Raw genomic sequence first — 17,064 nt, 5'->3', positions numbered from 1 at the left:
AGCCCTAATGAGAGATCCACCCTTCAAAGGCACAGCTCCCTGTGACCCACATCTGCCTGGGCCCCACCACCTACGAACATCAGCTGTGAACATCTGCCAATGAGGAAAGTGTCCCCATGATCCAGTCACATTTCCAGGGGTTTTTAATCCTGTCAAATTGACAGGATTAACTGGTACAAGTTCTAAATCCAGTTATTTACTGCTTTTAATTATAGATATTTTAAAAGAGCTAAATCCTCATTTATTTCATCTATAAAGTAATGTAACACTTCACAGAATGGATTAGCCAGAGTTCTCCAGAGAAACATATGTGTATATATACACACAGAGGTGTATGTGTAGATAGGTAGATAGACGATAGATAGATGAAGAGATTTATACAGGCACAACTATGGAGGCTTAGAAGTTCCAACATCTGTTGTCTGTATGCAGAAAATAGGGAAAGCTGGTAATGTGATTGAATGTCTGAGGACCAGGGTATCTTCTGACATAAATCTGTGAATCTGAAAGCCCTGAAAACAGCCTTCTCTTTTGGAAGGTAAGAGAAGCTAGAAGTGTCAGCTCAAAAGGAGAGACCGAGAATTCCCTCTTATTCTGCTCTTTTGTTCTATTTAAGTCCTTGGTGGATTAGATTATGCTCACCCACATTGATGAGGGCAGATCATCCTTTACTCTGCTGATTTAAATGCTAATCTCATCAGGAAACACTGTACAAATACACCCAGAAATAGTATTTCACAAGTTATCTGGGCATCCTTTAGCCCAATCAAGTTGATAGTATCAATTATTATACACGGGGGGCAGAGATTTAGCTCAGTGGTTCCACTGGCTACCTAGCAAGTGCAAGGACCCGAGTTCAGTCCCTGGTACCAAAGGAAAAAAAAATTATCATACATGGTAAAAATGTTGTGTAATGAGTGACCCTAAAATTCTCAGTGGCTTAGAAAAACAAAATGAACTTTTAGCCTGTCTGTGTACAAATGTTCTTCACTTCAGAATTTAGACTCGGAAAAAAAAGGAAGGGGAACACAGAAAACCACTGGTTTTATTTCCTCTCCACATCATTTTTGTCCATATTTCATTCACCATAGAAAGCCACATAGCTACTGTATTTAGATAGGGATTGTACACCTCCATCAGGGATAACGCAGTAAGCACAAAAATAATAAAAACACCTATTCAGTGCTATTCCTATTGCATGAAATGATTGAAGTTGTTGAGCTGAGTGCCTGACCTAGAAAAGTATTCCACTGTCAAGGCAATTCTGTTTACATGATTCTAAAACGCAGAAGATGTTGCTTTCTGCTTTGCATCTCTAATCCTAGAAAGATAGTTTGATGTGTAATAAGATCTCTTATTTATCTGTATGATTTTACATATCGAGTCACATATAACTGAGCAGTTAAAGCACCAGACCATTCTTTCAACTGTAGCATGTACTGAATAACATAAGCAACAAAAATCCCCGAGATAAAGTTCAATTTGGATAAGCAGAGCATAAATGAATGATGTAAATTCTTCAGAATCTTTAACATCTGCCCTTCCATTGGATTTCTTAAATATTTATATCATGTTTAAGAGAAGACAATAGAATTGTTTCAGTGAATGATTTAACTGGACTGTTCTTTTCCCATTAAATTGGTCATTTATTGATCTGTCCTTTTTATTTTTAATAGCTTCCATCTTTTTTTAATGGAAAAAAGTAACTATAAGTAGATTATACTTTTTTGTTTTAAAAGAAATACATCTATTTATATTATAGTTTGGATTACAGTGGATTTTACTATTAGTTTTGCTCTTCATTATTTTAAAACTAATAATGAAATTAACTTTTCAGTATTTGTTAAGTTTCATGAATGTTTCTTTGTTTGTTTGTACTGGGGATTGAACTTGGGTCCTTGCGCTTGTGAGGCAGGCGGCAGCACCACTGAGCTAAATCCCTGGTCCAGGTTTCATAAATTTTAACATATGTTTAGATTGGTGTAACTACCACTACTATCAGAATATAAGAACTTTTGATTTCTTGGCCTTAACAGAGCAGAATAATCATTTAAAAATAAAATGCTGATGATATCAGTTGAAAATAAATATATGTATGTGTATATAGTTACAACATTTAGCATGAGAATCAAGATATGTATTTTTATCTTTATACTGTAAAGTCTGATCATTGACTCTAACACTGAGATGAAGTGGTGATGGTAAAGGAGCACTAAAGTCCTTTCACATTTCTCTGAAAGCTAATTAAAACTGACATTTTGTCTCAACCTATTTTAGTACAAATACTGAAAATGTTAACTCTTTGCAGTTAAAAATTTAATTTCCTGGTATGATTAAGTTATAGATCAAATGTAAATTAGAATCTGTTCAAAATATCTAATCCTTTCCATTTGGGATGCAAAGCTGGGGAAGTTCCCCTTCTTATTCATTTCCCGATGCTGTTAATGATAATTTATTATTAAATTGCGGAGAGTAAATGTAAGTATTGGTGATTCACTTAATAGCTGTTTTAATGATCGTAATGAAATAATGGATGAAATATGTTTCTTGTCTTATTCTATCTTGGTTATATGACTTGCCAGGAGTTGAAGGTAACTTTAGAAATGGCATCTGCTAGTACACTTCTGGCTGTTCTCTAAGTATATAGGACTTACTGAAAATAACCATCAGACTAATTGATTATGCCATTCACTCATCTATACATTTAATTTAATTGAAGTATTGAAGTGCCAGGCGCTGAGCAGGGAAATAAAAGAAAAATAAGCAAGATTTACACTTGGAGCGTAAGATGGTTGGTACACTTGCAGGACAGGGAAATCAGGGTGAATAGAGATCTATGTAGCATGCTCTGACATTGAGAACACAGCTACCAGCTGCCTGAAAAAAATAGATACACAAAAGCTGCAAAATACTGCCCCAGCAGGGATGGATCTCGGAAACCTCCTAGCAAATAAAATAAGCCAGACACAGAAGAATAAATACCTCCTGATTTATGTGAGGTACCTGGATTGGTCATGTTCATGGAGACAGAAAGTAGAGTGGTGGCTGTCAAGAGCTGAGAGGGAAAGGAGTAGGGAGCTGGTATTCAGTGTGGCTAGGGCTTGGGTTTGGGAAGATGAAAGAGTTCTGGATATGGATAACACGTGATGGTTGTATGATTTTGTGACTGTACTTAATCTCACTGAATTATAATATACTGAAAGTAGTTTAAATGATAAATTTTATGTTTTGGGTATTTTATCTAGTTAAAACAAAAAAATAGGAATTGTATTATTTATAATATAAATATATTATTTCTATCTCTCACAGTATATTTATATATCCTACATTATTTATATCTCTCATTAGTCTCATATTAATAGAACCAGCTTTAAAGTAATGTCCATGCCATTCACCCATCTTTTATCTTTATTGTAATTTTAGCTAATTTCTAGTAAATTTATACCATTATAGTGTTTGAGTCGAAGTTCACATATATGGGTGAAACTTGCTTTACCACCCTAATCAAACTAATATTTGGAACACCTAGAATAGTTTTGCATGAAATAATGAATTTAATAATTCCACATCCTCATGTTTTATTATTTAATTGAAATAAATGCTATTATATGCCACAGCATGGCTGACTTGTGAACATAAGTAAATGAACCAGTCACTGAAGATAGCCTAGTGTATGATTAAATTTATATGAAATGTCCAAGATAATGACACAGAGATAGAAAGTAGGTTGTTTAAGGGCTAACGCAGGTCACGAAATAAGAGGTCATGGGGTGTGTCTGCAACTGAGTACAGAATTTGTCTTGGGGGAATGAAAGTTTTCTAAAATTAGATCATGTTGGTCATTGTACAACTCTTTGAAAATACTAAAAAAAGGTTATTTGCTTATTTTGAGAGAGCAAATTGTGTAGTATATGAATTATATCTTAAGCTATTTTTAAATTGTTTCCAAGGAATACAGTTTAGTTTCTCCTTTTCTTTGAAGTATTTTTTCACTTCATCATATAACTTAGGTTAGCTGAAAACAACATTGTACTGTATAAATGTAGCATTTAAAAATAATTTACTTCATAAAAAGTTATAATATGAGGACTTCCTGATTAATAATTATCAATGTGAATGTAAATGAATCTGAATGCATGTATTAAAATAATTTATATGCTATCAAATACTGAAAGATTTTGTTAAGCTAGCACTGTATTGATGCAGAACCAGGTAGACTTTAATGGTTAATTTGATGATAGTGCCAAAAAAGTGAAACTTAGTTTGCCCTTGCATACCATTGCTTTTTTAAAATTAAGCTTGATTTCATTCAGTTCAGTTTGGTTTTTCTTTATATTTTAAGTTCAGAATAAAAAAATAAAGTGATGTGATTAACACTTGGTAAGAAAAGAACAATGTGTAATAGCGCAAGATGGAAACACTATTTTAGTGATCTTATTGGCCATTTTTCAGTCTTTATCCATAAGATTATCATCTATATTTTAAGCAGCCTTGATACATCAACTTTTAAGTTATAAAGGTCTTTATTTAAAATAGACATTATTGTTACCCAGATTCCTCAAACACACATGCACTGAGGGCACAAACATACCTGTGTTCTGTTCAGACAGCCTTGCTTATGGCTGCCGTTCATCTAAGAACTAAGTGCTACTTTTGCCTTTGGTGAACCTGGACCCCACACCACACATCGTTTACAAATTGCCTCTATGAGGGAAAGACCTTGTGCCTCCACTCTAGAGTTCCAGCAGACCTTCAGAAATGCAACCCACATTGGGGCTACCTTTGAAGACTACCTTTAAAGTGTTTTCATTGTTACTTTTTATATACAGATTTAAATTATATATGTATATTATATATATAATTATATTATATGGAGAGAATTGGGTGGCATTGAGCCACATCTCCACCCTTTTTTTATTTTGAGACAGAATCTCATTTAGTTGTCCAGGCTAGGCTTGTACTTTTGATCCTCCTGCCTCAGCCTCCCACAGTTCTGGGATTACATGTGTGTGCCATTGGGCCTGGATGGTTATAATCCTTTTTTACCTACCTGAATATATACATATTTGCCTGCCTTAGCCAAACTGGACTATTACTAATTGCAAATCTGTTTTCCTATCGAAAAGTAATATATTTTACTTTGATTTTTGTTATTCAGTAAATACATATATATCAAAGCACAGTTTTCCTTTAATAAGTACAATTTTATGTCCATTAAAAATAAAATTTTATAAATTAAATCTATCTTGCTATCTTTTCTTCATATGTTGATGTAGTTGTTACCTGTATCGATACTTAAACGTTTGCTAGTATACTTAGCACAGTAACAGCCACTGTGGAGATCCAGAGAGAGGAGTAAAATGCAACCTCTGCCCCTGCAGAGCGTTTAGTCTTTGAAATTCATTATCACAGTGCTGGGCAGAGCCAAGTAAACGCTTCAGCAACACCAGGGACATTTTGAGGAATCCTAGCAGAAGAAATTTTGGCAAAGTGAAGGCAGCAAAGTTTATTCTTAACCAAGAGTGCTGAGCAAGAAAGTGGATAGAAGAAGAAATAAACACAAAATATAAACTTTGTCTCCCTAGGGTACATTAATCTCTGTTAAGTCATGACTCTGTTAGTGGCAGAAACACAGACCATAATTGAGGGGCATGTTTATTTTTTGTGTTCTGGTGTCTACCATTACACAGTTGCAAAGTCTGTAGGTTGAAGCTAAAGCTAATTACTGATGGAAAGGCTTACTTTGAGAAGAAGAAAGCCACCACGTTTATCCTACGTGTTTGCTATTGCCATTTTAATTTGTGCATTGGCTTCACTCACAGGCCAACTGCCCCTGCTGTGGTGTCCTGTTTACAGTAGGTGGCCACCCTGAGTGTTTCCAAAAGAAACTGGTCTTCCCTTGGGGCCTGAGTCTGGGGAGGTCTCCCAGGTTTATGTTATACAGATCCATACAATGTCTGGCCTTCACCTGGTAGTTGGGGAATGAGCTTATTGAAAAGTTATTCTGTGAAATGTAAATTTCCATAATCTATTTCATCTGTTTTTGTCAACACAAACCTTAATTACCTTCTAAGGAAAAAGACTATTAGATAATGTGTAATTTATGTATTGAGTGCTTACTACCTGGGCATATATTGGATTATCTTCAGTTATTTTCACAATAGCCCAGTATCTCAATAAAGGGGATGTTTTTACTATAGCCATTTTATATGAGAAATCCAGGGCGTAGAGACTTAACAGTAAAGTTTTATTTCACAAGTGTGTTATGTCATTTCTCACCATAGTAGGAAGTTTAAAGTCACTTGAAACTCTTACATCCTACCCATTTGTACAATTATTTTTATTAAGTGTTTTGGGGAATCTTAAAAATCTTGGAAATCAGATCATCATAGCAAATAACGAGTGTATTTACTGCAGAGTACAAAATGATAAGGGTTACTCTGCCCAATCCACACCATGTCTGGAGTAAGTATATGAACAGCCTGCTAAGTACTCAGCCCAGAAAGTGTATAAATATATTTAGTTACTCATATTCGTGTCCGCTCCCCCCTCCTTTTCTACTACCTAACAAACTAAACTTCAGTTCCACTGTAGTACAAGGGAAGGTCTAAATGATATCTATAAATAATTTTATTTGGTAGTCTGAATTTCTGAGGGGAAAGTATTTAAAGAACAATTAAGCTGCTACCGCTAATGTTCACAGTTAAAAGAAAATGGAGAATCAAAAGGCAAGGTGGATCCATGCTCATGACTGACTTTTGAGTAACTAAGAAGTAACTGTATGGAATTGGGCTCTTTGATTCCACAAGATCCTTCAACATATGATTTTAAGGATGAAATGAGATATCAGATGTGAAACTGGTACTTTGAAAACACAAAGTCACTGGAGGGCTGGGGCTTTTTCTCAGTGGGTCCACCCCCTGCCTCACAAAAGCAAGGACCCATGTTCCATCCCCAGTACCAAAAACAACGAAAAAATGTCACTGGACACCTGCATTATTAAAGACAGCTCCTTTTCAACATTTTTATCACTAGTATTAATTCTCCCTTTCCCTCCCCCCTCCCTCCAGGACTCACTCCCTCTCTCCTGCTCCTCCTCTTCCTCCTCTTCCCTTCCCCTCCCTCTCCCTTTCTTGCCTTGATTGACCACTTGATAGCTTGTACCAGGGAAGGACTGAATTGATCACTTTCCTCTTGATTGAAAAAATGATTAGGTTAAGTGGCTTTACCTTTGCCTCTCTTTTGTATCCTCTTCGTGTCCTCAAAAGAACATTAAAACACCATGTTTCCTAATTTGTTTCTCTCGAATTTCCTTTTTACTTTCTAACAAATTCTTCCCCTCTGCTCCACCAAGTGTGAGTGAAATGGCAGGCTTCATTATCTGGTCTTGTACCTTTTGCATGGTATATAATTCAAAGCATATGTAACCAGCAACTAACTGAAACGAGAGAAAAGAAACAGGTGAGCTGTGGGCTATGCGTTCCTTTTTGTCCTTCAGTATTTTTTTTTTACAAAAGTGTTGACTTAAATTTGAAACTCCCTATTCAGGCACGCAGGAGATGAGGTCTCTTGTTCAAGTACTGCTGGTTCTCCTGCTAATGTAACAAGAAACCCTGGAGGTGAAGAAGGATGGTGTTTATTTTGAAGTACTAGAAGATCTTTTTGCTCATTCTGTATTACTTTATGTTATGTCTTTTTTTTAAAATCACCTAAGAGACACAGTGAACAGGAGATGATTCTTTTTGGGAATCCAAGGAAATGGATACTGAATTCCCAAGTGTCATCCTAAAATTGTGCAGTTGATGATCACTTAAGAGCTTTGAAGACTGGTCTATTTTCAACTTTGTCTATTCACTTGCACTTACAGGTATTGATCTGAGAGAAACCATTCCCTGATTTATTAAAACAATGAATGCTTTCTCCTTCCATTTGTTTAAGGAAATGGCGAAAATCCTCAATCACCGCCGAGTCTATGCTTTCCTGCACATCCCAGTCCAGTCTGCCTCTGACAGTGTGCTCATGGGAATGAAGAGAGAATACTGTGTGGCTGACTTCAAAAGAGTAGTGGATTTTCTGAAAGAGAAGTAAGTCTGTTAGTACTTAAGTAAATAACCAATTCTTTTCTTTTCTTTTTTTTTTTAACTCCCAAAAGTGTGTGGCAACAGTGCAATTACTGCCACCTTACAATTAAAGGCACAAGACAGGAGGCAAGACTTTGGAGGCTTTCAAAGCCTTTCGGCTTCCTTGGGCACCCTTGATGTGGTTTTTTTCCCTTAACTTGTATCCTCCTCCATCTGTGCATTGCGCACGGTGCATTTGTGTGAGCTTGCCACTCATGTGAAGGTGCCGTAAATTGTGATTATTTCTATACCTGATCTGGTAGATGAAAATGTTTTAGGTTTAGTCTGCTTTAAGTCTCCTTTAATGTGGCTTTTTAAAGTTCTGAGGTGGTTTTGACATGGAGGTGAGGGCCAGGTCTTGTCACTACAAAATAGATTATTTTCTACTGATGAGCATTTTTTGCAGAAGGCCTGGAATGCCTTTCCTTTCACACACTAATCCCTGTAGTTTACTTGAACTCTTATGATTTACCAAGAGGCTTGGGGATTCTATTTTTTCAAATCCAAATCACTATTGACCAAAATTAAGACATATTTACACAGTCTCAGGCATGAGTGATAATTTTGTTTCTACAGAAATCACTTGCAGCTCATAATTATGTTCTTCAAAATGCTACTGCTCATCACCAAACACAGGATGCCTTCTGTGATTACCCAAGGCAGGAAGTAGAGATGCCAGCCAAGGTCACACAGCCCTTCTCAAGTCTAGGGCATTGTTCTCCCCTCTGGGAACGTCTCATTTATCTTGGCATATTTGTGGCATGGGCCTTACTACTTTCCATAATTTTTTTTCCTCTGTTGTTTTTCTTGATTAAGATTCAACTTTTTGTTTCCATCTTCTTGTTTATAATTATGTACCTTTGTACCATGTCAAAGTACTACATGGATGTGATTGCTTTATACAAATTGTAAGCAATTATTTTTTCCACCTTTAATTAGTCACTTACCCTGACTGCATGCAATTGTTACAGAACCTTTTTCTTCTATTTACTTTTTTCTTCTTTTCTGTACATGTCTTTTTAATTTTTTTCACCTCTAGGCATTTCTTGATTAATCTGACCACCAAGAATAAAGACACTTAGTGTGCAGTCAAATATAGCTAAGTGTTCAAATATCCAAATCAGTGAATAAAAAATATATTTATTCTGAGATTTCATAATTACAATGATTAAGTATATACAGCCTTCAAAGCCAAAAATAGTATAACAACAGATCTCCCAACTCTAATGCTCTTGGTTGAGAAGAACTGGTCAAGGCATTTTTGTATGAAATGTCTTTTGCTGAAACATATACCTTCGTTGCATTTATTTCAGGTTTAATAGGTAAAGTTATGTCATGTAAGAGTCCTTTAATGTTCTGCCTTTGGAAAAGGAAATGTTTCAAAATTGCAAATAAATTGTTAAAACTGGGAAATTTTCTTCTCTCGCTTACTAAAGCAGTTAGCAAATAATGCACATACTTCACATTATGCAATATTTTGCCAAGTATGGCTGTGCATTGCCAAGGAATGGACAAGAATGCCTTCCAGATTGATGAGTTAATGTTACTGCGTGGAGTTAGGGAACTAGCACCTCTGTTTTAGCTCCGTTTGGGTGAGTGCTGACTCACTTGTTTGCAGAATCATTGTGGCTACTGTAAGCATTACAGATGCCAGCCTTCTGTTGCTCTGAAGAGGGAACTCTGAAATTTGTTGCCTCTCAAACAATTTGAGCCACTTTTATGAGCTATGTAGAAGGCAAACAATGGTCACATCAAGTTACTCAAAAACAGCCTCTTGCCATTATTTGCAGACTACGCTCAGAGTCTTTTCTTTGGATTCTGAGTTACATGAGGCATCTATGTAGCTTTTCTAGTATTTCACTAGCTGGAGGTACTAAACCAAGTTGCCTACTCAGGGTCTCCAGTGTTTCCAGTATGAGAAATATCAGAGATCCCTGGAGAAGATACAGGGTACGCGCAGAGGCAACACCCCATCTCACATTCCTCTGTCCATAACTTGAAGTGCCATGAATTCCTGGAACATAGAGCATACTAGCGAGTGAGCCATCTCCAGGGGATTTTTGAATTACCTGTGCTATATATGCAGCAAAGTTAGAAGCAACCTGGTATCTATGTTCACACTTAATGGCTAAGATGTATTTGAAAAATGTAAAAGGTGGCATATGTGATGTTCCTGTTTTTTATAGCAGATAACTGAAAAAATTCCAGGTACTCTATTTAAAATAATCTCTAAGTTCACTGTGCTAACAGTGGTAATTTGACTGAGATACTTCATCAGAAACTTGAGGCCATTACTGTTGCTTGTGAGGACTAGTTCAGCCCTGTTCCCAGGAAGACAGTACAATCCAGTTTTGTAGTTTAGTGACATAATTTTTCTGTCCTCTTAAAAGAAGTCCGTCCACCCAATGAATAACTTTCAGTATTATAGATTCTTAAAAATAATGAAAAAAATGGAAACAAAGTCTTTGTAAATAGAGAAGGGTGAAGGGGGTAAAGCGGGGGTAGGGGTATGGGGAAAAAACAAGAACCAAGACGTATCATGTAAAGGTACAAGATCTCAATGACAAATTAACTGTATTGTTTGCTTTATATGTACCAATAAACAATGGGGGGGAGAAAGTGTAACTCACCCACGTTAAAAAAAATTAAATATTTTAAGGAGACTTCTGTTCTTTATTTTGCTTATTTCTCCACCATAAAAAACTAACTGAACAGTGGTTTCATCACTTGCCTTGCAAGCACAAGGGCCTATGTTCAATTCCCGATAACAAAAAAGAAAAAAACTAACTGAACTTTATTCCAAATTTTATTCCAAATAGATGAGTGCTTATTTTGGAAATGCCAAAGTTTCAGGGCTTTCTATAGGACCAGTAATCTAGTTAACTGGTCTGCATAAAATTGTTTCATCCAACATTTATTAAAAATCAGTACAGTATTTTCATTTTTTGCCTTATATGATCATGCTGCCCTGATTTATGCTCAATACTTAATAGTATGTTTGATGATTTCTTATATTTGCTTTTTATATCCTGTATGAATAATGAATATGGCCTTTTCCATTAGTATGTCATTTTCTATGAAGTCGTTGAAAATTTTGGGGGAGGTAATAACCCTTTAAGAGTATGAATTTTTTTTTCTTCCAATCTCTGTGAGGTTTCTTAGATCTTCCTGTTGTGAATGAGGGATGAGCATTTCCTAATCTGTTCCCTCAAAAAGCCAATTTTAAAAGAATTTATATATTTAAGCCTGAAATCCAAGCTATGGAAGCTTACCTGAAGCTTCAAGATTTTTTTTTTTTTTTTTGAGACAGGGTCTTACTATGTAATGCAGGATGCCCCTGAACTCACTGTGTAATCCAGGCTGGCCTTGAATTCTCAGTGATCCCTCTGCTTCAGCCTATGCAATGCTGGGATTATAGGCTTGCACTACCATGGCCACCTGCAGGCTTTTAAACCACTAATTCAGTAGTATTTTTGGAGCCCTTCTTCTCAAACTGTGGAGACAAAATCTTTTTAATTAATTTTCTTTCCTGTTGGAAATGGCCCACATTTTAGCTTCAAGCAATGTAAGTTTACAAGGGAGCCAACTTGAAGCTGATTCATTATTCTCCTCAGTTGTTTGAAAGTTGGCAGCAAGTATCATAACAGCAGCTGGATTGAAGATAACCTAGTAGTGTTGGCACATGTAGAGCATATGGGAATTTATTAAATCATGCAACCTTTGCAATAGTGTCTAAATTACTTAATACACTAATTTAAAACAGCTGGTCATGAGCAGACAATCATACGACTTAAATTATTCTATTCAGGTTTATTAATCCAGTTTAGCATTAAGTAACTTGATGTTTTTATTTCAGTGAATATGATGATTTCTCAAAATATACAGTGGGATTTGTAGGGACATGAAAAAAGCTACATAGAACTAAGCAGGAGGTACAGTTCTGGTTTGAGGAAAAATTTATTTTTTATAGTTTCTGACAAGTACCTCAAAGTTTACTACTCTCATTAATTGTCACATAATTGGTTTCATGGTTGTGTTTTCAATATATTATTAGGATTTTTTTTAAGTGTAAAACTTGAATTACTTTCTTCCTGTCATTATCAGTTACTTCCCAATTTGAGGATCTTTTTTTTTTACCTTGTTAGGTTGAATTCCCAGGACTCGACTCGAGACCTTGGGCATGAACTTTAATTGGGGTCCACTCACAAAATCAGCAGTAATTTTTTTTTCTTTTGAGGCTGTAGCTCTTTTTTTTTTCTTTTTATTGAGTTTATTGATACAATCTCGGTATACAATACAGTTACATTTATTATTGGGATCCTGTAGGTCTTGATTCTCATTTTTTCCCCTTGTCCCTGCCCTTTCTTTACATGATGACATCCCAGCATAAACCATGTATTACCAAATATTCAAAAAACAATATGCAGAGTTTGCTTCTCAACCATGTGTTCTAATGCTAAATAAAATAATCTGAACCCTCAAATTTACATGTGAAATCGTGAATTACAAAGTTGCAAATGTCCTATTGATGAATTTTAAGAAATGAACAGTTCATATATTAAAAACTCTACCAGTGTAGGCAAATTATTTTGTTGGAAGCCCAGTGGTTTTGGCTTTATGTTAATCAGACCTTATCTAGTTAATATCTCCATCTTCCTTACTCAGTAAATTCATTATAAATGAATTGACAGTTAATATATTTTTCCTACAAGTTGCACCTTACTGTATTAATCTTTATGTTGATTTTTATTCCATTAGGGTTTTTTAAATCACATTTTTAATTAATTTCATTGGTACATTTTAGGTATATAATATAATGACATTCATCATTGAAAATTTATACCTTTATATAATATGTCTTAGTTCTTATTTTTCCCCTTTCCCCTGCCCTCCCTCCAACCCCTCCAATCCTTCCTATTTAAAATGACATTGTTTCCATTTTTTTCATTTTCTCATATTAATTCCATTCCCTTCTTTCCTTTCCCCTACCCCTCCCACTTGCCCTAAAATGATATTTTAATAGTATAGGCTAATATTATACGGTGGTGTGGTTTGTTTTCAGGAATTGGTATATGTACTTAACATGCCTTAATAAATTTCAATCCATTATTCCACCTACCTATCCTCTCCTGTCTTACCTATATCCCCTTTTCTGTCTCTAAAGAGGTCTGCTTTCTGGTTTCTTGTCATCTCTTTTTAATATTATTTATTTACTATGTTTCTCATATAATAAAAAACATGTGATTTCTAACTTTCTGAGTCTAGCCTATTTCACTTAATGGTGGTTTCTATTTCCATTCATTTTCTTGCAAGTACATAATTTCATTCTTCTTTATGGCTGAGCAATGCCCCACATTGTATAAATAACACATTCATCTATTGATAGACCTCTACACCATATCCACAACTTAGCTATTGCAAATTATACATGGTGTGCATTTATCATTACAGTATACAGTCTCAGTTCTTTCAGGGATGTTCCTGTGAGTGGTATAGCTGGATCAAAAGGTATATTTGTGTTTTCTCTTTTGAGAACTCTCCATACTGATTTCTATAGTTGTAGTTTGCATTCCCCCAGCAGTGTAGAAGAGTCACGCTTGTTGTGTCCCTGTCTGCCCATGCCCAGCAGCCATTGTTTTTTATATTCTTGAGGACAGCCATTGTGGATAGAATGAGATGTAATCTCCATGTGGTTTTCATTTACATTTCTCTAATGGCTGGAGATGTTGAACATTTTTCATATACTTTTTGTCCATTTGAACTACTTTTTTAAAGAAGTATCTGGTCAGTTTATTTTGGCCAAAGTTTTCTGCTTTTGTTGTTTTATGGGAGTTGAATGTTTTGTGTGTTATGTATATATTCTAGATATTAATTCTCTATCAGAAGAGCAGCTAGCAAAGATTTTCTTCTGTGCACTGGGTTATCTCTTCACTCTGTTAATTGTTTCCTTTGCCATGAAGAAGCTTTGTAATTTGATATAGTCCCATTTGTTGATTCTTGATACTACTTCCTGTGCTTTTAGAACCCTATTTAGGGAGTCTGCTTATGCCTGTGGCTTTAAGTGCTTCTCCTGTGTTGTCTTCCAGCAGTTTAAGTGTTCCTGGTTTTTTTTTTTCTAGGTCTTTAATCCATTTTAATTTGATGTTGGTATACAGGTTGAGAGATAGGATTCTAGTTTCAATTTTCTGTATATGAATATCCAGTTTTTCCCAGCAACATTTGTTAAAGAGACTGTCTTTTCTACATATGATTTTGCCTCCTTTGTCAAAATTCAGATGGTTTTATGTTTGTTTGTCTTCTGTTTTATTCCATTAATCTACGTTTCTTTTTCTTTTTCTTTCTTTTTTTTTGTGGCACTGGGGATGGAACCCAGAACCTCATATATACAGGGCAAACACTATACTTCTGACCTACACCTCCTACCCCTTTGTTGTAATTTTTAATTCCTTAGATTATTTATCTGACATAGATACTTATCACTTATCAAACTGTGTGCCTCTGCATTAATTTTTCTCGTCATTTATAGAATATTAACACTTAGCACTGTGATAGCCATCCTTATACCACTGTTTATTATATCCATAGATTGCCTAGTGAAATGCTAATAACCAATGAGCATATGAGGAAAAAGAAGAATATTTAGTAAATGTGAGGGCACAAACTAGAGGTTTCTCTGCAACCATGCAGAGTCATCCTCTGATCTCTCTGCTGTGTGTTTACACAATAAAGGGGCACCAGGAAACAGAGCCGAGATCACTTTAGCAGGACAGTTTTTGTGAATCATACACTTATGAAGCCTGTCGTATGACCTACTTTTCCAGTCTATTTGCAAAAAATAATGCTAATGCATTAGTCCTGAGTTGTTTTTTTTTTTTTTCCTATCATTTGTCTGGTTACCCATGTGTTCTTACTGGAACAGAATCTGATAAGAGATAAGTTGTGTTAAATTTGTGTTTCATTCTGCATTATCTGTCTAGTTTTATTCCTAGTGGCTTGGAAATGCAAGTTGCAATATTTGTGAGAATAGAAGAAAAGAACCTGAAAAAAATGAATCAGTAAGGATTAGATAATTAAGTTTTGTTCCAGGTGCATTCCCAGATGTGTTGCTGTTCACTGAGTAAGCACCTCCAAAATAATTTAGGCAAAACAGTTCCCTATGAAACGTTTTCTGGCTTTCTTTCATCATTTCATATATCTTTTGCTAGGTTGTTATTTGGGATGTTCCTAAGGCCTTGTTCACTATTTTTTCTTTCATCAAATTTCTTTTTGAAGTCATAAAGTTCTTTTATTTTCTCACTACTTTTAGAATGTTCTAAGAGAATAAATACAGTGTATAGGACAGCTATTTAATTAAAAAACATGTTTACTTTTTTTGACATTGTGATATTTATATTTGGATGATTATGTGCTAGATAGATTTTTGACGCAATATGTTGAATCCCATATGATTTTGGTACTATATCAAATTTGATTCATTGGTTTGAAAATAAGTATAATTTCTACTGATTTAGCTTTCCTTTTTCCTTTTAGCCTGATCAAGAGAGTAATCTTACCATTCTTAAACTCCTTCTACTTTATACCTTTTCTTCATGATATGATTGTAATTCCTTTGAGGAGCCAAAAATATTATCTCCCCTTAAGCGTTGGTACATTAAACCTCCTTAAATGTTGTATCAAAAATATAAGAATAGGGGCCAGAGATTTAGCTCAGTGGTGCCACCGCTTGCCTCGCAAGTGCAAAGTCCCAAGTTCTATCCCAGGTACCAAAAAAACAGAAGAAGAAAGTTGTGTATCTGTGAAGTATTTTAATAGTAAGTACTTTTCCTTTTATTTTTAGAGTGCTTTTCATATTTCAGCCTGCATTATTACATGTTGTGCATATTGTCACAAACACCTAACCAATGAGACAGGATAAACATTTTAATATTCATTTTATAAATTGCATGTTAGGGCTAAGAATAGTTAAAAGTCTTTTTGAAATCTTGTAGTAAATAATGCCATATTAGGAACAGATTCTTAGTTTCTGCTGTGGTTCTTCTTACTGGTTTCAATAACATACATTAACTAAATGACTTTTTTCATTTATCATTTGTGTACCCAGGACTGAATTAAGCACAACATTAGTAAGAATAATATGATAATTGTAATAAAAATAGTATCCATTATTTCTGAATGTTTTTACTCCTATGCCAAAAGCATTGCATGTTTAATCCTCATTGAGAAAAAATGTTGAGTAATTTGTTTGAGGTCATGCAGCTAGTGATAAACCTTTGATGAAAACCAGATCAGGTACCCAGCCAGTAGTACTAAACTGTGTTGTACTATTGATCTAATCCAAAGAGTATTGCTCTAGCAATGGAAGTAATATAGTAGTGGATTTGGCAAACATTGAGGAAATTATATATACAACATTCACTTGGAAGGGATACTTAGGTGTCAAATATAGCACCTGGTTACCCTAAGACATGATAGAAAATGATATAGTTCAGTAATATGGAGGAATGAGAAGACCAGTTTGGGTAAAGATGAGTTTGATTTTGAGCACGCTGAGGTTGAACTGCCATAAAGTCCAGGGAATAGCCTTGCAAGGTATACAAAAAATGGATCAGGAGACACAAGAGAGATGAGGATCTTGAGGTAAAGGCGTATCTGCGTTTAAGTAGTAGATAAAGCTGAAAATGATGAAATCATTTGGAAGAAACAGATGGAAGGTAGAGAACCAAAGTCTGAGGAGCCACCAGTATTTAAACATTGGGAAAAGAAAAAGCATTCTGTGATGAGTTGAAAAGAAAGGTGAACCCCACCAGGAAGAAATAGCACCATGCAAGCCATGGAACAGTGCAGTGTTAGGAAAAGGAAAGTGCTAGGATCAAATGTCCAGCAAAGTGGCCTCCCATAAGCAAACACCTGGCCAGGTGCTCTTGGAAATATGAAAATTTATATA

General features: G+C 35.3%; 1 protein-coding gene across 6 annotated transcripts in view; it reads left to right on the top strand.

The window, feature by feature from the left end:
* Cdkal1 (CDK5 regulatory subunit associated protein 1 like 1) overlaps positions 1 to 17,064 on the top strand; it is a 607,184-nt gene that overhangs the window by 392,482 nt on the left and 197,638 nt on the right. For all 6 annotated transcript variants that reach the window (XM_010622937.2, XM_010622935.2, XM_010622936.3 and 3 more), the window contains exon 10: positions 7,939 to 8,084. In XM_010622937.2, coding sequence (XP_010621239.1) covers positions 7,939 to 8,084 — 146 coding nt within the window. The remainder of the gene's footprint in view (positions 1 to 7,938; positions 8,085 to 17,064) is intronic.

This window comes from Fukomys damarensis, unplaced genomic scaffold (genome assembly GCF_012274545.1).
Source record: "Fukomys damarensis isolate Sample0158 unplaced genomic scaffold, DMR_v1.0_HiC HiC_scaffold_10, whole genome shotgun sequence".
Lineage (NCBI taxonomy): Eukaryota > Metazoa > Chordata > Mammalia > Rodentia > Bathyergidae > Fukomys > Fukomys damarensis.
Note: the sequence above shows the minus strand (reverse complement) of the source record. Positions and strands in the feature narration are given on the sequence as shown.